Source organism: Xiphias gladius, chromosome 19, assembly GCF_016859285.1.
Source record: "Xiphias gladius isolate SHS-SW01 ecotype Sanya breed wild chromosome 19, ASM1685928v1, whole genome shotgun sequence".
Classification (NCBI taxonomy): Eukaryota; Metazoa; Chordata; class Actinopteri; order Istiophoriformes; family Xiphiidae; genus Xiphias; species Xiphias gladius.
In genome coordinates, this window is record NC_053418.1 from 18,814,625 (window position 1) to 18,837,183 (window position 22,559).

Here is a 22,559-nt window from a genome sequence, read left to right on the forward strand (position 1 = left end):
AGCATGGTACATTGAAGGAAAGTTGTGCAATATCTTTAATTTTGATGGACTCATATTGTTTTACAAATATAAGATAACTGTCACAAAGAATTTAAAAAAAAATGTATATATAAATTAGGAGGGACACAAACGTGAACAAAGATCTTCTTAGAAATAGTAAACAATCCTCAGTTTAAAACCATTTTTTTCAATGTGGGTGACAATAAGGGATAACTCATAAAAACTTGAATGTACATTTGCGCATATATAGACCGTACTTATATACTCCCCGTCTTAATGTTAGTTATTCATTGAATTTGATTTCTTGCCCAAATACTGGTCTTCATTGCTGCTAGTGTGAAGAGCCCTGACATGACAGCACGCACAAAATCCAATGCATTTTATCATACGTACACACATACGACAAAGTGAGGTTCACTTCCATAGCACATATGCACTGGGTAAATTTCCACTCTACACAGACAATCTTCAGTTGTCTTGCTGAGGGGAGGACAAACGGCTGGCCAGAGCCAGAGACTGTCATCACACAACCTCTGATGTGACAAAAACGCACACGCGCGCACACACACACAGACACACACAAAACCACAATCGTTCAGTGCGAGATGACTCTCCCTGGAGGTGCTGGATAGGACAAATCATTATTTTCTCTCAGTAGGAGGTCTGATGTTTGTATCATTGTCAGTGGCCGCTCTCTGTCGCCCTGTGGGTTTCTTGATATCAACACAGATCAGTCCCAGCCTTTCTGACCCCTCAACAAGATTCTATGTCTGAAATATTTTAGGGTCTATCTAAAGCTATCCTACTGAAACTACATTATGCAAGCCTACATAATATATCTAATATCTTGTATTTTACCATCTTATAATAAAACTAGAAGATTAAGAAGCAAACAAACTTTTGGACCCACAGCTCTGACAATTACTAAAAACAGCTGCATTAGCTGTTTGTAGAAACTTGATCTACATTTTCTGCTTTTTTTGAACTGTAAAAAGTGACATGTCACATTGATATTATTAGTTAGGGAAAAGATTGTGTTGGAATTGCAGGGGCTAACTTCTTGTGTCTTTTTGGTGACACCTACAACTGACACTGCAAAACGTAATGTGATGACTGGAATTTCACTTTTTCATTATACTGCCTAAAATAGTTGCCTGGCGACACTGAAGATGAGTTTTGTTGCCTTTTTTTGGTGATTTTCTGGCAATAGAGCTATTGTTCCTATAGCTTGTAATTAATTCTTTGAAAAGAGAAACAAATCTGAGGACTTCAAAATATGTAATATCTCGAAACACGGAGGAGATGGAACTTCATTAAGAGAACAAGATGATAGACAAACTAAATGCATTTTATTTAGAACTGATCTTATATTAATGTAGTAAGTCTACTAAATGTTGTTGTTCTTTTTCTATCCTGCCATCTCACTTCTCATTCTCTTTTGATGGTGTTCATACTCCTGTCACCTTACTGTGGTTGGTAGTTTAAAAGCCAAATAACAGCTACCATTAGTACCCTCAGGTCTGTGACATTTGTGGAAACTAAGCGGCTGAAAAGGATGACAGCCAGACATATTGAGACAGTAAGACAATTAAAAACGTTACAAATTGAACCACGGGCCACCACCTTCTCCATCTCCTCCACCTGCTCTCAACTCTCAGACTCTCACAGAGGAGTGGGATATTTCTCAGTTCTTTCTACCTGACTGTAGCTGTTGCAGAGAGAAATAAATCAAACCGGCAGCTTTAATTTTCTCCCCACTGAGGGCAGTGTCAGTAACTAATTACAGCCCAGACTACACAGATGGAGAGCCCTCTCTGTCAGTGGTTGGTGCTGGACCTGACAGTTCAAATCAATGGTGATGCACGAGCAAGGCTGAGACCCACAAGTTCAGGAGACCTTTCTGTCTCCAATTACATCTCTTCAATCAAAGATGCAGGATCCTTTACTTTCTTGATACAGAAATGTAACGCTAATCCTTTCCTAATGCCAACCTTTGATTATAAAAACAACGCTCAGGTTTGTTCCAAATTCAAAGCAGTTGCAACCTCAGTTTTACAAAACACTACTGTTTTGGTTTTGTGGTTAGAGAACTGATATCTCCGGATGCATCAAAATCCATACACACTTAATAGAGGTAGATAAACACCAGTATGTATGTGACAGCATTTATTAAATTTATTAGTGTGCTTAGATAGCTATTTGGGAAACAAGAAAAGCCTACTTCATCAAGCACCAGGCAGACCAAACATGACACTGAGTGGTAAAATATCAGACAGAACAACTACTTAATGGACCTTGCTGTTAAATTGTCTTGGTAATTCGTCATGTTTCAGGCTCAAGTCCACTGCACTTCTCATCTTGTGCATACATGTTTAAACAAGGGAAAGTCAGCCACTGAATATTTGAGCTGAGTGCTGTATTGACGTCATCTACTAGGATTATGAAAATAAGGCCCCTGAAAATTAGGCAGGAGAATTGGGCTTCTTTAGACAGAAAAGGCTAAAGACAAATAGACTTCACTAACTAATCTGCTGCCAGAGGTTTATACAAAAAGGAAGTTGTGTTTTTTTCTGTTTCTAGCTATCTAAGATCTAAGATAAAGTGCATTGTTAAGTGAAGACAATGACGTCAAATGGTTATTTTAATTTAGCACATCCTGCTCCGTGAGCCCACAATTACCTCCAAAATATTCCCAGCAGATAACCACTTAGAGGGTAAATCTTAATACCCGACTGCACATTCAGTTAGGCCTTCAGTTTGTCAGTGTGAAATTCAACCAGGCCTTCATCGAATGGCCTCGACTAGAAGGCCAAAGAAACACATGCATGTATTTTATAAACTATAGCACAGACACATGCGCATCCAAGGAAGAACGCCTTAACATGCAGTACAGTATCAACAAGGAAACAGAAGAGGACGGAATTTTCCATCCAAAACCCTTTAAGGTTCAGGGGCTCTGCATGGGCCATAAACAGGTTGAGTCCGAGTTGGTTCGCCCCCAACGACAGGCTGCTTTAGTAGGGGCTCGTGTTTGTCAACCAAAGAGAGGGGAGACCAGTGGAAAATTACCAGTCCCGCACTCACTCACGCACACACATGCACACATACACACACACACACGGTGGGGACCAGCTGAGAGACTAACGTGCAGCCACATATCTATCTCGCTCACTGCTTATGTGACAGCTTGCGTTTTTAATGGGCGAGGGTGCGGGGGACATGGTTGTGTTGTCAGGACGCACCAGCCCGCAAACTATGCAACCAATTGCATTCAATGATTTTTGTTCTATGCACATTTCCAAGAAAATACCTGTGACATGTCTAGTGGCCAGTAAGATGGGTTGGAGCAGCATATATGTGTGTGTTTGTGTGTGTATGTGCGTGTACTCCTGGTACATGTAAAAATATTGAAATATTGAAATATAAAGAAATATATGTATGTGTGTGTCAGTATTTGTAGATCACGATAGTGAAAGTATGTGTTGCGCTACACACATTACACCTGTGTTAATTTGTGTGAGCTACTGATCCATAGAGCACAGAGAGATGAATGCCACAATAATAATTTCCAAAGGTTCCCTATCCATCTGCATTTGAGGTAATATAGACAATGAAAATGCCACAGAAACTAACGCAGATGGTGTGGGAGTATGAGTGTGTCTGTCATCATAAACATTGATTTTTGGGTCTTAGTGCTCATTTTGGCCTATATAGTAAAGTGCTGTAATACTATACAAAAGGATCTCAGCAGAAATGCATTACCTGGGTTCCAAGGCAGCTCACCATCATGTGAGTGAGCAGTTTGGCAGCAAACATGGGGAAACGGGAGCACAGCATGTGGGATATGATGGCCAATGCAAAGCCTGCGGAGAGCGGAACACATGAAACCAATATTAATGCTAGATAAAAAAATGATTTATCAATCAGAAGAGAAGATGTAGAAGTAAATGTAGAAGAGAAGACATAAGAGAAGTGTGTTTTGTACCTGAGATGCAGATAACACCTGAGGCATAGAAGGCCTCGTTGTAGGAAGCAAGAGTAGAAAACTCTGCGTAGGCTGCGTAGATAGACAAGTGGGAGCAGGCACATTCCACATAGTTCCCACTCTCTTTCACAACCCTGCAGTATTGACCATCTGATGACCAGCTAGAGGGGAAAGGAGAGGACAAAATGCCGGAAAAGGTGAGGAAAGAAAGAGGACAAGTTATGACACTATTGTTACAACAGGGTATAATGCAGACAAGGAAAATAACAAGGCATGGTAATGGGCCTTCTGCTCAGCAGTCTGCTATGTGGTGTTTTGACTTCTTTTAGTTTTATTATACGATGTTGAGTGACAAACCAGAACATAATGATACTTTTTGTGCTAGATTCAGTGGCACAACTAACAGATAGGTATTGATTGAGCAGTTTTTGAAAGCGAAAACCATCCTCAAACATTTTCATTTTAACCTTGCATTCACATTAAGAAAGTCATACTGCAATATTGACCTTTCCTTATCAGTGACTTTGCTTCTCTCTTCACCTTTTGCTCTCTCTCATATCAGTTCTCTCATCAGTTTTGTTGTCTGGGATACATCGTCCAAGTAGCTGTTCGGGCCAAACCAAACCTGCCACTTCTTGACTTGTAACAGTGCTTTCCAGCCAAGTCCCATCCCACGCCCCAAGAACGCCTTCAACAAACTGACTCCCAAGTTAGAGGATTAGCAGACTGAATGTGCAGACATTAAACATAAAGATGTGACTTCCCCCATGGACACAGAAAGGGCATTACTGAGCGGCTGAACTTGGACTTTTGCCCTTTATTAAGCAAACTGGTCTCGCTCACAATAATCCGAGGATGACAGATAGGTGAGCTTGAGGTTACAGTTTTAGAGCATTTTCAGAAAGTTAAAAATACAGAGATTCAGCATCAGAGAGAGGCTATAAAGATTTAGTTGAGACATTTAACAATTACTAAAAAAAAAAATGTTTAGTTCAGCACACATTGGAATAAACACCCTTTACCACTGACTTTATCGGCAATGGTAGTTGCAGAAATCTTTTGATTGTTCATATAAATTTGAGAGTATCAACCAGCTGTCTTTGGCTTATCTAGAGGGACTCAGCAAGAACCTAAATAGGTATGTCTGTGGTAGATTACCTTGCAGTGGTCTGGTTCCAGAGAAGGCACAGAGACCGGCCTGGTTTAACTTGCTGACCAGGAGTATGGATACGATACACCACCTCGTTGCCATCCTCTAGGGGTCGTGATCCTCTGTCCTGGAGGCTGGCTGAGAATACCTACATATAAACAGAGACAGCAGAAGAAAAGAGTTCAGCTGTGGAGTGAACTTCAAAATTAATGGCCAGTTTCTGTTGGAGCAATACTGCCACCTGCAGGATTTTGATTAAATATTGTCCCATCAGTAAAAAAAAGTCATTTGATAAACTTCCTTTGCTCTATACAGTAAATGAAGCAAAACTATATGAACTTCCCTACCTTCCCATTGAGAGCAGTGGTTGTATCATTGCTGAGAAACCAGTGTTCAGTTCTAAACTCGGTCAGCTGAATCTGGCTGAGGTTGCCACAGTCAGCAGTCAAGAGTGCTGGTACTGCCAACATGGTATCTGGGAGCTGGAGGAAGTCTGCATTACGACCCCTGAATTTGTGTCCATTGATTTGTGTTGGGTACCACTGGAAGGCAGAGATGGTCATATATGGACATGTTTCCAGGATGGTACCCCTTCTGGAGAAATCACACATAGAAAAATATTTAATACCAAGCATGAAAATCTTGGTAATAATATTTAAAAGGAAAATCACTGGTGTTTTGATGTGACCATGCATTCTAAGATAGTGTTTATCTGTAAAACACCACAAGATGTTGAACATCTTAAAATGTTAAAGAGGGATGTTGACACTCACATCTCACACTGGCTGCGAGTGAGGAGTGTGAAAGCAAAGCGCTCCGACACCTCAGCAAGGTAGCTGAGGCCTCGGGTGTCGACTCTGCTGGGATTGGCCAAAGCACACAGCAGGTCATAGGTCAAATTCCGGCTACTTTCCTGTAAAGGAGCAATCTCTGCCTCTGCAAGCACCTGGTTCAGGAAAAAGGCAGGGTGTGGGAGAGAGTGATAGAAGCATTGAGAACCTCTGGTATTGTTATGTATCTGTCACTGATATACATGTGATTTGGATTTGAGTAAAATTTAGAGTGCCCTATTTCTCTTTTCTGGAGCTCTTGGCTCTGTCACTTTCTTTAGGCCTAAGTGTTATGTAGCTTTCGTGTCTTTCTTCGTGAATTAATGCCATTTTTGTCTGCAGTGTCTCCTTCCCTTCATCTTCCTCTGACTCTCTCTGCTTCAACGTATTCTCATGCTGTGAGACTCATTTCTCTCTCTTCCGTCCCCCGCACACTCCCTCATATTAAATTACAGCGGTGTCTCTGCTTGTCTGGAGCCTGACATTAGAGAAAATTTCAAATGACAAACTTGTCAGAACTGTCAAAATAGTGCAATGGAAGTGATGCATGCCCTTTAGCATAGCTCTGTCTGACACAAACTACTACACTGACTCAAAAGCTTCAAGTGGTGAAAAAATAAAATCATACAGAAGCAAGTGCTTCACTCATCACTGACTCATTATGCAACAATTTTTAAAAAATTAAATACAAATCAGTAATCTGCTATTTGCAAGGTCCAGGAAATAGTGATAAAATCAAAAATATTTTGACCACATATGTCGATATGGAAAATGTGATGACATTACTCGTGCTTTCGGAAGAAAATCATTAGTAAAACTATTGGCATATTAAAATTAATTTAATTAAAACTAAACCAAAAAAATATATTCATTAATCCTAGAAGATATCTAGTCACACATCATGATATTGGTCTTGTGAGGGAGCATATAAGGGAGCTTTTACAGTTTTTTACAGGAATCGTTTTCGTCCTTAATCTTCTCTGAGCCTCTTACCTTCCCCAGAGCTTCAAGCACAGCGGTCATCTGCTCACAAGTGAGTTGTGTAGTGACCTTATTGATCAATCCTTGCAGCACCTCATTCAATATAGTTGGGTTAAGAGGCTGATGTAACTGGTCAAGTAAAACCCACACAGCTTCACTTGCTGCATTTGACACCAGAGTCACATTAGCCAGACCAAACTGAGGGTGCACTCTGGTGCCCCCTGTAGCATTGTAAAGCTCCACCTGGAAGCGCTTAGGTGTGGGCAAGGTTGAGGCGAGGTCAGGTGTCAGGTAAATGTCCAGGGAAGTTTTATGGTGGCCAATATCGAAGGTTATTCGACCTTCCTGTTTTGGAAAGTCCATCCCTGCTTTAGCAGGCGAGATTACAGAGGGACCCACCACGTCTTCCCTAAGAAGCTCCTAGAAGAAAAACAAAGACATGTTTTGTGGTAAACTCTGATTGACTGCTTTTAACAGCAAGTTGAAGTGTCAAACAAAGAGAAAGGGAAGACTGGAATTATTGTAAATATAGCCAGCATTATATAGCAAAAAATTCCAAAATGACAAGTAATGACATAACTTATTAATATGTGCTTTTCACCTAAAAGCAGTCAATAAAAACAAATTATACCTCAGACCTTTCAAAGGCACAATTCTTCATTGCAATTGCAGCAAATGTAAATTTGTGAAGTTGACCATGATGTGACGGTTAAGGTGAAAAGGATTTTAATAATAATAATAATAATAATAATAATAATAATAATAATACACGCTTTTATTATGCAGTATCGCAACATGCTTTAGCTCTGAGAGATGAAAGCAGATGAACTGGCCCTGTGTCTTTGTGAGGTTTTTGATTTTTATTGAGTGTACTAGACACTGTGTCACTTTGATCTCCAATATCAAAAACTGTGAGTGCCCCCAAGCTGTGGGTAGCCAAGATGTCTCTAATCATGGTCCCTCAAAGAAAAGGAGCGTGGCAATGAGAGTTGTTTCCTCTTCTCCTCAAAGAGTTGAGGAGAGGAGGAAACACTGGTCTTTTTGAAATTCGTCAGCATCAATAAACCATGACTTACATAAAATATCAATATAGACAGTATAAGTGGAGGACAGACTGAAATCATGGGACAACCACTAGATGAAATGTGAAATGACTACTAAATGCTGTTTTGTTATTGGTCCGCCATTTTTAAATACATGCATAAATTAAGGATTTTATCATACAAAGTTGTGAATTTCGATATGCATTTATCTAACATTATTGCACTGTAATATACTGTATCTCATGTATGACTCAATTTTACTCTGAATCACTCTAAAGAAATATACCAATTAAGTAAACATAAATGGTCTGAATGATCCTGGTCCTGCAAAAGAACTTCAAATTTTCCAAGACTGGACAAAAAATCCTAGAAAAAATTATCATCGTACATAAAATAATCAAGTTCTTCTAACTGGCCGGCAGTAAATACAAATAATTACAACATTACAATGAAAGAACCAGATTAGATCAGTATTCTGTTATATTTGTGTCTGCTGGATCTCATCAGGTAAATCAACAGAGCAGGTCAGACAGACGCAGATAAACACTGTCCAGGTGTTATGCTTTCAGTGAAAAAAAATAGTTCCATGTGTTAAATATTGGTGGGTAAACACCACTTCAAACAATTAAAAATACAATTTCAAAACATTTGCACGATGTGTGCTTCAGTGCATTTTTGCATATTTCACTGTATGTATCTGTGCCCATTTGTATTCATATGTATGCATCTGTGAGCCGCTTGTGCTATATGCTTAATTACTACATATATGTTTTATACTTACCAGTGTGCGATATTGTACAGACATGGCTGAAGCTGTGCTTGCTTGTCTGTAGATCTGGAGACTGAGCCTTGTGGTCATCAGGGTGGCAATGGGCAGTCTATGGCCAACAGTAAAGTACACAACGCCTTGTGCGTCGTCGCTTTCTGCCAAGGTGATGTTGGCAAAACGAGTGGTCTCATTAATGGTAGCTCCAGCACCCACCTGATAAATCTCCACCAAGAACCACGTCTGATACTCTGGTTCCTATGGCAACACAGATAAGCAGGTGTTTCATTTTGTGCAGCAGAGGATTTCTTATGATTACACAGATCCACAATCCATTATTCAACCAAATTTGTAATGTATTTTATCCTGCAGGATTGGGTGCATTTCAAGGTCAGCAAGATACCAACATATCATAGCTCTGCTTTCATCTGGGGCCCCTGCCTCTCTCTCACCTCATCATCCTGGACCTCCAGAGTGAGAGCACAGATGATTGCTCCTCTTCTACACAGTGCCATTCCTGAGGTCTGCACCAGCTGTCTGGTTAGGTTCACTCCATTGTTGACAAGAGTTAGAGTTGCCTTGCTTAAGGTAGCTCTCCAGAGGACCTGCAAATCCTCAAAGGCTCTGAACAGAGGGAGAAAGAGCGTACTAAATGATTGAAATCAAAACATCTTGGTGGCAGACAAATATCAAACCAATTCCAGGGGACAATTCATTATTAATCTCAGAAGTTAAAAAAAAACTTGTTTTATTACCTATTTTCTTGTCTCTGCAGGTAGAGGACAGCAGTTCTGTTCTCGGAATCCTCATCCAGTACTTGGCCCATCAAAGAATTAAAACTAAACCCTATAATACCATTATGGAAGTCACTCCCTGGTATGGACAGAGGGAAATATAAATAAATTAATTCCTCATAACCTCACAATCACACAATCATTTATTTTGTAATCAGTCCTACAGACTGAATAAACAAATAATCTGCCCACTGCAGTGATTATATGAGAAGTATTGCAATGAGGGCCAAAAAAGCGGGTGGAGGATAATGCAGCTGTAACCTAATGCAAATCAAATGGCATTAGTGAAACCAGCGAAGAATACTAAATCACTTATTGAGATAACAAACACATGTCTGCAGGTTCATTTGATTAGACCCCAAAGACACACCTGGAATTAATCTAGTGCTATAAACGGAAGAAGACAGAGTCCAGAACACAGACCAATAAACAAATATATTGCCTCATTCTTATCTGCTAGAGCACACTGCGAGTGAAACAGTATACCTCATAATAATTATTATGTTTTATTTTCGGTCTATAGCAGACTCAAACACAGGTCTTTTTTTCATAATTTTACCGAGGATAGTGATCTTGACAAAAGCTCCAAAGCCCTGGTATGGACTGTCTGTGATTTGCGCGCCTCCCTCTGGATCACTGAGGTAGATGAAGAATACTTCTTGTCCCTCGGGCTCTGAGTCATCCAGGATGAGGAGGATAACCTCTGTTTCATTCTGACCAGCCTGCAGGGACACTATAGTGGACTCCAAGTGGAAGTCCTGTTGCTCCTTTGCAAGGGTCCCAACAGGTTCCACAGTGAAGGGAAGAGGTGTTGTACTTCCATCTGAATAAAACCGCACAGCAACACAACTTAAAGTGCTATTGTAAACATCAAAGTAAATAACATAATATAATATACTGTAATGGAGCAATAAAGCAGTACAACAAAAAATAACACACACACCTCCATATGCTTGGACCCGAACCCTCACATCCCCAACCTGACTGTCAGACCTGCGCACCCTTAGAACAACCCTCTGCTCCTGCTGGGTCTCCTCATCTCTATCCTCCGGTACTTGGACCAGTCCAGGTCCAATACTCAAAACTCCACCAGTCTCATCACTAGCCAGGATGGTGACAGTGGCCATACTTTGCTCAGCATTGAGGCGAGGAGAAGCCTCTGCCCAAGCTAAGTCTGGAGTAAGGTCTTGAATATCTATTAGGCTGACATGAAAGTACTCATCTGGCTCTGAAAGTGAGTCATCAAGTATTGAAAGATGGAACGAAGTGTTGGTTTGGCGAGGTGAGTCAAAGACCAAACGGCCATCTGGCACTGCAAGAAAGTCCTCTCCTGCTGTTGCACTGCCTGGTATTGTTTTATAGGACACGTGGGTGGTATTGCTACGAGAACCATAGAGTCTCTGAACATAAAGTGTTATAGTCTGGATGTCCTCTGCGATAACTAGCTGGCGGGAATTGGGGGCAAACTGGTAGACCCCCAGTGGCTCCACTTCTGCTACGGTAGAGCCTGACCTGTGCAGGGAAACAGACATCAGAATGAGGCTACACTTGATAAAGACAAATATGCAAATATTCAATATAAATTGTATCCACCTCTTAAATACTAACAGAGAAAAACTTCAATAGCTGTTGACGTCACTAATCAAAGATACCATCAAAAGACTAGTAGTCCAAATTGTCATTCGTTGACTCTGCCACAAGTTCGACTGCTGTGAAACCGTTACCTGAGCTTGACAGCACCAGTTGCAGGAGTACTGGAGCTGGCAGCAGTGAGGTGTATAGCATAGGAAGCTGGCTCTAATGCATCAGCAATAGCTGTGAGAGATATGGCTTTAGTTCTCTCTCCATTGGCCAGAGTCAGTGAGCCTAAAAATAAGGAAGGAGCACAATACCAATAGTTAGAAAAGCAGGCTTTTTTTAGTCTATTTGGCATCAGCCTGATAACCAGATTGCAAGAGTTAGGTATAGAGAAAGAGCAAGTAATCGATTTAACATAGAAGAGACAAAAGCTCAGATTGGTGTGCTGCCATCCAAGAATAAATAATACTGTGTGAGTCTGCCCTACTGTCGTTCAGTTTTTCAGGGAACAATCCATCTGACTGTATTACCTGAGCTTGGGGTGATAGCTCCAGTTCTGAATCCAGGCAAAGCTTTTCCTGCAGGATACCCTGCTTTCCATTGAACCCTGATTTCCCCAAACAGCCCTGTTCGTGTCACCTTAGCCTCACATGTCCCTGTTTCTACACTTGAAACCTGCAGAGCCAGGGCATCAAAGCCAACCTGCACAACATGAGTGAGAAAAGACAGGTAATGGGTGTTACCTTGTTGCCAATATATACACTATAGTAGAATATTCTGTAACTCACTAATAAATGTATTAGTTATGAAGTGTCTTTTTTAGTGCTTACACATGTTCAGTCATGTTAATTTCATTGTTAGCAGCCAGCTACACAGAAATCTCTTGTGCATTATATGGACCATTCAAAAAGCTTGACAAGAAACAGCTGAGTGTTCACAGAGCAGTCAAAGATTCAGCACTAAGTCAGTTTTATGTTTTAAATTATATTTAAGTTTATTTGAGAGATATTAGAGGGATATGGTGCAGTACGTTCATATTTTCCCTCTTGTGGCTGAGAAATAATTTAATAAACATATGTATTGATCAATTTTCTGTCAGTACCTGTGTAAATTACTCTGTCTTGACTAAAGAAAATCTTATATCATAAAAAGAAAAGAAAACACACAACCACAACTCACCTCTGAGCTGGCAGCTTCTTCGGGGACAGTCAACGTAGCAACACTGCCCTCATGAAGGAGGCGAGGTAGGGAACCAAGGGTGGGACTGACTAGTCTAACATCAGTGAGCTCTGCTTTGAAGCTTTCACCCACTGACAAAAAAACCTAAAGAAAGAAAGGCAGGAACAAAGAACTAAAAGCAAATGAGCACTTCAAAACAATATAAACTATGGAATTTAAAAAAGGTTCCTCTGTAATCATTCACAGAAGTTTTAATTTGCTGAATGAGTGTCTCTGTACTAGTGTCAAAAAGCATCCTCTTCCTTACCTGGTTGCTGATGGGCACAGTGATAGTACTGAAGGTCTGTCCCTCTCTCAAGAACAGTCTTCCTTGAGCTTGTCCTCCCAGTATCTCTTCGATATCCATCACTTCATCTATCCCTCCACTGATCTTATAGCCCACACTAGCGTTGCCAAACAACCCAGCAAGCCGTGTCACATTCATAACCAGAGCCCTGGTTGCCTCTGACCCTGACCCCACTACCACCACAGATTGCTGGGCAGGGCTCAGGGAAAATACACCATGAGGCTCATCATTAGCACGCACCCTAAGGGTGAGAGAACAAGATTAACTTCAAGTTAATTAATTCTTTGATTTTTTACCTGGAAGTCAATATATATTATTGACTTCAACAGGACCATATTGACACACCTGATGTGGGTTCTGATGAAGTTTGGGTTGGCATCCAGAGTAGCACCACCCTCCACAGCTGTGAGTTGGACAGTGTAGAGCTCTTCCAGCTCTGGCACATTATCAGGCATCAGGCTGAGGACAATTTCCCCCTCCCTTCGGCCTTCCAGAATAATCACTGAACCAGCTAGGGCTTGGAAGTCGCCTGCTATATCTGTGTCACTATGTATCTGCCAATGGACCTGAGGTAAAAAATATGGTTGTGTTTACGCTTAAACAGTGGACACAAAGAATTAAATTCAGCTACTTTAAAAAACTGATACTAGATATGATTGATAAATAATAAATGTATATTGATGTAAACTTACAGTGATGTTACCCATGACACCCTCTCTGCGTGTAATCAACAGGGAAATGTTGAAGGGGCCCTCTGCTTCTGTAGATTCATCGTAGACACGGTCTCTAAGAGAATCTGCAGTAAACTGGACAATACCATTTGGGTCACCAAACTTCTCTATCTGAAAGACAAAAACAAATTAGGAGAGTAGGGTGAGTAGAGTGCTGAGAATTGCATCCCATCAGATTTCCTTCAGCCAAACGTGCTTTGGAATTTGCAATAATCCTTGTTCAACAATCTTAACTGATTCATGATGGTGAAATAACCTTGCACCCGTGACCATGAAGTACCTTCAGTGTTATGGAACCAGCCTGAAGATCAACATCCATCTCTCCGGACAGAATGCTGAGCTCTATAATAAATGTCTCTTCCACCTCCACCTCTCCATGGGGGAGAATCCGCAGCTCTATGGTGCGTGTACCTTTCTCTCCATCCCTGAAGAAGAAGGACCCATTCGAAGGCTCTTTAATGTCTGTATTGAATGGAGGAAGGACTTCTCTGCTGTTAGGGCCACGGATGATCCAAGCAACCTGTCAAAAGGGTAAAACCATTTTAGAACTCGTTGGTATCCATGAAGAAAACCAAAAGAAAAAATCAGGACTTAATTGCAGAATATATTGTTCCTCATACCGTTGCATTGCCGACTACGCCTTCTGCTCTCTCCAAAACAAGATTGAGTTTGAGAGTGGAGTTAGGGTTGACCACAGTGATTAGGCTCTCATTGAGGAAACGGACCACCCCACTTGGAGAGTCACTCTTGGCGATGGTTACCCTGGCAACACGCTGAGAGCCTAAAGCTGCTCCTCCTGTTGCTCCAATCAGCAGGACCTCAAATATCTCTGCATATTCACTGGGGAGATAATGGCAGTGTTTAGTTGGAATTAAGTAGCATCTTCACTCATTGTAGCCTTGAATTAACTTTTTTTTTTTCTTAATGTCTGAGCTACTGAGCTGTGTAACCTGCTGAATTTCTGATGATTTATTTGCTACATTTTTTTTCTCTACACTTTAACTCAGTGCTTAATGTCTTTCCAAGTTAAGATGCACTGATGCAGCTAGCACAGAAAATATGTGTGTGCTAAATTTACAGTATATTTTAAGGATTAAACTAGAGCTTTCTTTTAGTTATTTTTCATTTCCCCTCTCACCTGTCACGGTCATCTATAATTGTGATATTAATGTGGCTAGTATTCTGGCCATGGACGAACATCGCTGAGCCATTATACAGGATGTAGTCGAGGTCAGGGGTTGCGCTCAAGCCTCTAGAAATGAACTGAGCTGAGACCGGTCCATATGAGCCCACTCTTCTCACCACCGGGATCAAAACAGTGCCCACCTCCTCCTCAACTGAAAGAAAGACAGCCATAAGAAAAAAGGGATTTTACATATAGTAAATAATCTTTTAATATGGTCACTGTATCAAATGGTGTATAGCAAATTTTACATGACAGTTGAGTTCTATTTGTGTGTTTGACTCTCTTGAACAGTAAAATGAAAGTGCTTCAAATTGGCTCTGTTTTGACTCTAACCTGTAATGCTGACATAGTCCTGTCTGAACTCCAGGATACCTTCAGCATTGTCATTCGTTAGTATGACCACAGTGAGAGAAGAGATGTTGCCTACAGCTGGAGGCTGGTCCAGCTGGAGACCTGACTCTCTCACTGTGTAGTCCACAGCACTGACCACCAGAGGGAGACACAAAATGAAATGTCACTGAAAAGAAACCTCTACCGGTCACATCAAGATGGTATTTTCGCTAAAGTAAAGCTTTGCAGTGCCTATGTTATGAACGACTAGGACCTTCCAGTGTAATTTGCAACATCCTAGTGGAACAATAACACTCTCCACTGTTGAAGCTATTATAAACATTCCAACCAACAAAGTTAGTAATCTACTTCACCTGAACTCCAAGTTACTTTACCTGCCATCGACTAACTCCACTTCAGTGATGTTGAGGAAGAACATCTCAGGCCCCTCTGGAAGACTTTCATCCTGAATACGTAGTGTGACTTGTTGTGATGTCTGGCCTGGGGTAAAGAGTAGTCGTCCTGAAGCTGGAGCGAAGTCCACTCCACTGACCGCTGTGTCACCTGAGGTCCGATAGGTCACCCATACACTGCCCAGACTACCTAAGGAGCGATTAACTGTCACATTCACCTGAGGAAACGAAAAGACATTATATAGTTGTGGGTTAGGTTTGTAACTACATTATATCAGTTGAGTCTGTATACACAACCTCATTTGTTAATATGCCTACTCGAGCATATAGCAGATGTATATACTGTATGTATCAGTCTTATTTTCATGACCTCACCATTCCCTCCTCCTCCGTTACCCTGAGCTGGCGGTGGGTGAAGGAGAAAAGGCCATAGGGGTGGTCGCTGGCGGCCATAATAACCCTGGCATGCCTGGCTATGGGACTTATTTCCAGTCCTGAGGTAGCGGCAGTCAGTGTAAGCTGGTACTCACGGCGCTCTTCAGGAAGTTCATCATCCAGGGCCTGATATCACAACAGATATGACAGGGACAATTTTATAGAAAGCACACAGAAAGTCATCATTATGATGCATTTTGGTCTGTGTATGAGCATTCTGCAATGCACAGGTACAGGCAATATCCTGTTTTAATTTTTTTTTTTATTTCAATAAACTCTAAAATCTACATTACTCAGTACCTTCAGAATAAAGGTGGCAACAGACTCTCTGTTTCTTATAGTCACAGTGCCAGAGATCGCTTCAAACTCAGAAACCAGAGCTGGAGTGATATTCCAGTAAACCTGGACCTCTCCAAACACACCTGGTCCTCGCACAAGGCTGGGGAATACACACAAATACATACAACGATTTTCAAAGTACATTCTTAATTAATAAATGGAAGCAGAGAAATTTAAAGGTCCTATTTGGCATTTCAGAGTAGTCATACACTATGATGTTTACAGCATCTCACCTGACCACAGCGACACCATTGTAATCTCCTTGAGGTTCTCCGATGGGGATGTTACTGGAGGACTCTGCTATTCCAACAATCCCGAGGGCAGCCTTGTCTGCCCTGATAGTGATGGTGACCATGTCTGCATAGCACATAACAGATCAGAGAAGGTAAGATAGATAGAGAAGACGGATGATTATCATACGTTTCTTCAATTAATGAATGCGCTGGCCATTTGACTTTTTCTAACCATGCTAACCATTTAAGGGGTCGATGACAGCACCACTGTCAGCAGGAAACAGCCGGACAGTGAAATGCTCATCTCCTTCCAGCACAGTGTCAGCAAGGGCTCTAATCAAGAATGTCTTCATAGAGTCAGTCTGTAAAGTATGAAAAGTATAGCAGGTTTCATGAAGAAACTTGCAATGTTCATGAAGATAAAAGATTAAACAGTGAGTATTGATCGATGATATTATTACATGCTGACTAAATCATTCAATATCAATTATGTAACAATATCTGGTGGGACAGCAACACCACCCTATCCACACTGTACCTCGGTGAAGACTAGAGTTCCATTTAAAGGTGAGAGGTCATCTGTGGCCAGGTCTTCCAGCTGCCACAACAGTGTCACTGCCCCCTCACCTCCCGCACTACGCAGCACTGCTAGTGTTGCCACAGCAGCAGGATCATCCACAAACTCTGGCTCACTGACAGTAACCTTAGAGGGGATTTAGTAAAATTATTATTTCTGACAGTCAAAGTGTCTCTAAAGTGTGTCTAATGCAAATGCTGGACAAGTGTGTAGGAAAATGAAATCATATGAGAAAAAAAGGGATGAAGTCTGCACATTATGAGCACTGAATTTATTAGAGACACAGCGTTTTGGTCATGGACCTTTTTCAGGCACGAAAGGTTGTGCCTCTAACAAATGCTGACAGTGAGTGCGAATTCAACACTTTTTGATGATCCTGAAACTGTAAAATCACTATCCTTCCCTTGTATCATGGGTTGTTATACCTTAGTAGATTTTTTAGATTTCAGATTCACCTCCAGTTTCTGAAATCCAAATCGTCCAAGAGGTGAGTCGTTGGCTGCAATACTGATAGTTACAGAGGTCACTTCTCCGAGTCGAGCACCACCAATCACATGCAGCAAATTCACTCTGAAGGTCTCCAAAGTCTCCACTAGTTCATCATCCAAGATGGTGATGGCAATTCTGGCCTCGATCTAAAAATAAGGATGAGAAAACACAAGCTAACACCTTGCAAACACTGAGCACTAACCAGTGGAAAGCTACACTTCATGGCTTGATGTGATATTTAGGGCAGGTTCATTTCAAATCAGGACAATTAATCCATCTACCTGCCCATCTTTAAAGGTGATGTTTCCAGAGTTGGGGCTGAAATCATTAAGATCAGCAGTGACTGGCTGAGACTCCCAGTAGATGACCAGTCTTCCAGTCGTACCAGCAAGTCGCACTACTGACAGATAGAAGACGTTGTCTGGTGGTGGTGTCTCATATGCCAGCACACTTCCAGGGATATCCTGGACAAGATATTTAGCAATGTCGAATTAGCACAAAATAGCACTTTGTATCTCTTGTTTTGAAAAATGCTAAATAACTATATAATAATATATATAATCAGGATAATAATATATATATAATTAGGATGGAATATTAGTAGTAATTAAAGAGTTATTTGTTACAGTTCATCTTTTAAATGTGTCATTATTGCATCAGTTAAGAAGTTGCATCTCTAACATGTTCACGTCCAAGTCATAGTGACCCTGTACTCACCTCAGAAACACTAAACTGCAGAATCCCTCGAGGGTCATCGTTCTCCTGGATGGTGACCTCTGCTACTTCCATACCAAGCCTCTTCACACTTGGCTGTCCTGCTCCAACTGACCCTCTTACTAGCTCCACACTCGTGATATTTAGCAGGAAACTCTCTGCCAGCTCAGGAATGTCATCCTTAGAAAACACATATGTACATGGATGAACATACATGTCTATGAACAGATGCTTTCTGTCAATCTTACAAACACAATCATAATTTTTAATAAGCTCTGTGACTAAATTATTTTGGTGCTTACAACTGTAATTAGATGTGAAAACACCAGTAATCTTGAATTATGCAAGAGGTATACAACTTTACAAGATTTATACAATCTCAAAACAATATCACAAATCTTGATAATGGGAGGTTAAAAGGTCACTATAGCTCAAGAAATTAATCTGGAAGGGTGAGAAAGAATGAGGGAGGAAGGGTAAGAGAAGGGATAGTTTACTGAACGTTAATGGTCATCTCTGTATGAATGGAACGGGACGAGACAAGAAGGGAAAGAGCTGGATTTGTCCCTTAATCAATGGCCTACGCAAGGCATTTAAAGGTTAGTATTTGGAGGATCACAGTGCAGGTTAGTATGTTTTAACCTGATGAAAAGGAAACAGGTATCAATCAGCATAACGAGTCTGAATGGACATGAGTGTTGGAGGTGTAAGATGAAGCACTGGAAGACCAAAACAGTGGCTGAGATTGTGCAAAAAACACTATTATTGTTTATCTCAGACTGGAGATTTATACTTTGATGCATTTTAAGTTTGTATGGTCCCATTTTGTTGTTATACGTGCTTTCTAGGTTTCACATGTTGAGTGGAAAAATGAACTCAGATGTTGGTAGAAGATAAAAATTAGTCCTATCTCTAATATATTCTTCTTTACTCAAGTAGACTTAATAAACTTTTTCATTACCCAACAGTATATCCTTACCGGTAGGATTGTGACATTGACAAGGGCCACAGTAGCACCATTTATCATGATGATCTTGTCGTCTTTGGTGGTGTAGTCCTTTCCTGCGGTGGCTTGGTTGGATGGGGGCTGGTACAGGGCTGGCCTGGTCTGGTAATGGATTGCCACCTCACCTGAAGAGCCCTGCTCCCTTACTATGGAGAGAGTCACATTGACTGGAGTCCCTGCGGGTTGGGAGAAACAGGAGGTTACATAAGCCATTGTTTAAAAAAACAAAACATAACGCAGACACAGACACAGACACAGACACACACACACACACACACACACAAACACACGCACACACACACACACACACACACACACACACACACACACACACACACACACACACACACACACACACACACACACACACACACACAAATGCATGCAGGCAAGTAGTAAGAAAGAGAACATTTGAAGGAAAATGTGTGGGTAGGTTACACTACTACTCAGACTTCTCTGACATTTTGGAACAGCCTCCATTGGACAGATTAAGACAAATCCTAAATTACTTCACATCCTGGAAATCATGGTAGATCTCCTTTACAGTAAATCTCAATGCGTGATTACCGTAATAGCTCCCTAAGAAACCTCATCGATAAAAAACAAAATAAAAACAAAACAAATGATATTTGGTCATCTAAAAAAAAAAATGGAAAAAAGAGAGGAGTAACTGAGGAATGTATTTGAAAAGGTTAACAATAATGTAACTTAAGCTAATTACAGTACATTAGACCCCTTGGCACTGTAATCCAGTAAAAACCCACATTTACTGACTAGTCATCAGTCATGCATTCATTTCTTTCCACAGAAATTCTTACTCTGTGGTTCCTGTGTTAGTGTAAACTGGGAGTCCAGATGCCATCCAATCACCCCATAGGGAGAGCCATTTGGCAGGATGATGAGTAAAGCTTGTGCCCGCTGCTTGTCAATGACCGCAGCCTGTCGTAGGTCTTGCAGCCCCACAGTGGTGACATCCATGAGGGTGATATTGACACTCTCTCTCAGTTCTGGGACACCATCTGCTATTACAGCCAGTGAGATGATAGCCACTGACTGCTCCTCTGAGAACGTTACCTATGAGGTCAAATACAATTTTAAAATGACACCTCAATTATCATTCTGCCATTGTTTATTTTGGTGAGCATTTCATTTTCAAACACATTATTAATACATACAGTAATACTGCATGTCTTAAGTATGTCAGGAGTCCAAGGTTTTACTCACCACTCCTGAAGTGGGGTAAATGTCTGCCAGACTGCCGCTGGCAGCCCAGTGAACAGTCAGTCTGCCAAAAGTCCCTCTTCTCCTCTCCACACTGAGAGAAATTTGATTATTTTGCTCCAACTCCTCTACCTCCATAGATAAAGAATTCTGCAGAGATTTAATCACAAAACATTTCTATATCAAAATGATATTCAAGAAATGTTTTAAGTTACTTGGGGTTTAACACAGTGGCTTTAACATGGTTACTGCTTAACATGATGAACACAAGTACAATATATCAAAATGGATATATCAAAATGTTTATCTGCTTACCTGAGCAAAGCCGATGACTCCATGGGCATCATCATTGGTTGGAACAATAACAGTCACCTGACCACCAAATCCAATCTCAGCCCCACCTTTTGGATTCTTCAGGATGACCTGGAAATACTCCTGTACCTCAGGGATGTCATCATCTATGATGTTTACTGCTATCTGTTGCTCACTGTCACCTGGTGCAAAGTGCAACTCCCCAAAACTGATTGTGGGGAAATAAAGACAAACACAACCTGCATTACTTAACTGTCATTGTGTCTTATTTCTCCTTCAGCAGGATTTGCTTTCAGAGCAACAACTAGCCTGTCTGTGACTTATAAAAATAATGTGGGTACCTGGGTATGAAATCAGACTGATTGGAGACAGAAGAGAATTCATAAACAGTGGAGCTATTCTCCTCAGTGGAAGCCAAGAGGGTCTTGGTGGTGTTAAGTGATGGGACCATGAGCGAGAGGAAGCTAATGGCTGGAGGGGCCCTCAAGATCATGGCAAACAGGTTAACATCAGACCTCCAGCAGTAGAGTGATGAGCCATTTCTTCCAGCTAGCAGGGTATAAGCTATGATGAAAAAAAAAAGATTTCATTTATTTAAACATGATGTCTGACCAACTTATTTTAATAATACAGCTGACAAATACAACTGGATAAAACTGACAAAAAAATCTTTACAAACAAAGCAGTTTATGACATTTGTGCTTACTGATCCCAGAAGGACCAGTGAAGGGGTGAATCGAGGTGAGGCCTGGGTGAGGAATGGACTGATACAGCTGTGGTGAAGGCAGCCCTGACCTCCACTGTAACACCTCACAGGATGGAGAGAGACCTGGAGAAAGATACAGGCACACAATATCACACACACACCTAAATTCTATCACGCAAAATAGTAAGTTTATGTAAAGTAAGGACTGGTCTGACTGATATACCCAAGAGTGAAAAATTACAACATCTGAGTCCCTCCGTGGCTCTGCACACTGAGGTCTTTCCCATAAACCCACAACAGGTCTGAACCAAGAAAACTCAACACTTTTGCTGACACAGATGGATTATGTCTCATCATAATATACAGAGCATTGTATAAATATATGATCTGGTCTACATTATGAATTTTTTCTCATCTTAGGTTAGACAACAGAACAAGGCTGTTTTGACTGTAAAAGACACTGATCACTGACTTATTGGTACTATCCTGACCAACATCTAACCACTGCACAATCCTCTAGAAAGTACACTGAGAATACAACCACAGAACGTAGCATCTCATTATTGCAAAAACACAACCATCTTCTTCGTATACTGTAGACTAAGTGCACTTTACTCTCTTTCAAGGCTATTTTAAAATAATTAGTCACTGCATCTAAGAAATAAAGCGGCTCAAAACTTTTTAATTCACTAATTTTACTTGACACATCAGCTCGCTTATTTTCAAATACAAAGAGATTCACACTAGTTATATAAATGTGCAAAAAAAACACATAAGAGCATTCATTAATGTTATGTGCCATCAGAGCAAGACAGGTCACCTTCAACAACAACCAACAGGAGAGTGTCTTCTGCTCTTGTGTTTATTGTCTCCACCTGACTGGCTCTGCCAGCGAGAGGGAGAGGCTTTGGATTCTGAAATCTTCCACTGGTCCACTGAAGCAGGAGACAATTGACTGTCTGTCTGTCTAAGCACACCACCAGATAGGGAACAGCTGCACGAGTGAATGGAGTCACACTGAGGATGTCCTCTTCAAAGTCAAGAGTCTGGAAGAGGATGAAGGAGCCTCCACTCCAAACAAAAATCTGTAGCATGAAACAAACAGAGTAACAAAACCTGAGTTTAGAAATATAAATATTTAATTGCCTCCAACGAAGAGTCTTTGCCTGTTTTTAATTATTTCGACATCACTGAAAAAAATTAAAGATCTGTCTA

General features: G+C 40.9%; 1 protein-coding gene across 1 annotated transcript in view; it reads right to left on the reverse strand.

Annotated features, from left to right (window-relative positions):
• adgrv1 (adhesion G protein-coupled receptor V1) overlaps window positions 1-22,559 on the reverse strand; it is a 98,821-nt gene that overhangs the window by 42,234 nt on the left and 34,028 nt on the right. Inside the window, exons 52-88 of the mRNA XM_040155521.1 lie at window positions 22,165-22,429; window positions 21,345-21,467; window positions 20,980-21,202; window positions 20,642-20,846; window positions 20,330-20,476; window positions 19,924-20,179; window positions 19,079-19,281; window positions 18,103-18,279; window positions 17,667-17,849; window positions 17,352-17,531; window positions 16,858-17,022; window positions 16,561-16,681; window positions 16,320-16,443; window positions 16,048-16,186; window positions 15,688-15,873; window positions 15,295-15,530; window positions 14,903-15,051; window positions 14,522-14,720; window positions 14,004-14,223; window positions 13,664-13,903; window positions 13,345-13,494; window positions 12,998-13,218; window positions 12,614-12,893; window positions 12,307-12,450; window positions 11,658-11,829; window positions 11,274-11,415; window positions 10,493-11,061; window positions 10,109-10,372; window positions 9,511-9,628; window positions 9,208-9,379; window positions 8,771-9,013; window positions 6,959-7,366; window positions 5,909-6,081; window positions 5,483-5,729; window positions 5,144-5,283; window positions 3,986-4,146; window positions 3,763-3,863 (exon numbers count right to left, since the gene is read on the reverse strand). Of these exons, the coding sequence (XP_040011455.1) occupies window positions 3,763-3,863; window positions 3,986-4,146; window positions 5,144-5,283; window positions 5,483-5,729; window positions 5,909-6,081; window positions 6,959-7,366; window positions 8,771-9,013; window positions 9,208-9,379; window positions 9,511-9,628; window positions 10,109-10,372; window positions 10,493-11,061; window positions 11,274-11,415; window positions 11,658-11,829; window positions 12,307-12,450; window positions 12,614-12,893; window positions 12,998-13,218; window positions 13,345-13,494; window positions 13,664-13,903; window positions 14,004-14,223; window positions 14,522-14,720; window positions 14,903-15,051; window positions 15,295-15,530; window positions 15,688-15,873; window positions 16,048-16,186; window positions 16,320-16,443; window positions 16,561-16,681; window positions 16,858-17,022; window positions 17,352-17,531; window positions 17,667-17,849; window positions 18,103-18,279; window positions 19,079-19,281; window positions 19,924-20,179; window positions 20,330-20,476; window positions 20,642-20,846; window positions 20,980-21,202; window positions 21,345-21,467; window positions 22,165-22,429 (7,446 nt within the window). The remainder of the gene's footprint in view (window positions 1-3,762; window positions 3,864-3,985; window positions 4,147-5,143; window positions 5,284-5,482; window positions 5,730-5,908; window positions 6,082-6,958; window positions 7,367-8,770; window positions 9,014-9,207; window positions 9,380-9,510; window positions 9,629-10,108; window positions 10,373-10,492; window positions 11,062-11,273; window positions 11,416-11,657; window positions 11,830-12,306; window positions 12,451-12,613; window positions 12,894-12,997; window positions 13,219-13,344; window positions 13,495-13,663; window positions 13,904-14,003; window positions 14,224-14,521; window positions 14,721-14,902; window positions 15,052-15,294; window positions 15,531-15,687; window positions 15,874-16,047; window positions 16,187-16,319; window positions 16,444-16,560; window positions 16,682-16,857; window positions 17,023-17,351; window positions 17,532-17,666; window positions 17,850-18,102; window positions 18,280-19,078; window positions 19,282-19,923; window positions 20,180-20,329; window positions 20,477-20,641; window positions 20,847-20,979; window positions 21,203-21,344; window positions 21,468-22,164; window positions 22,430-22,559) is intronic.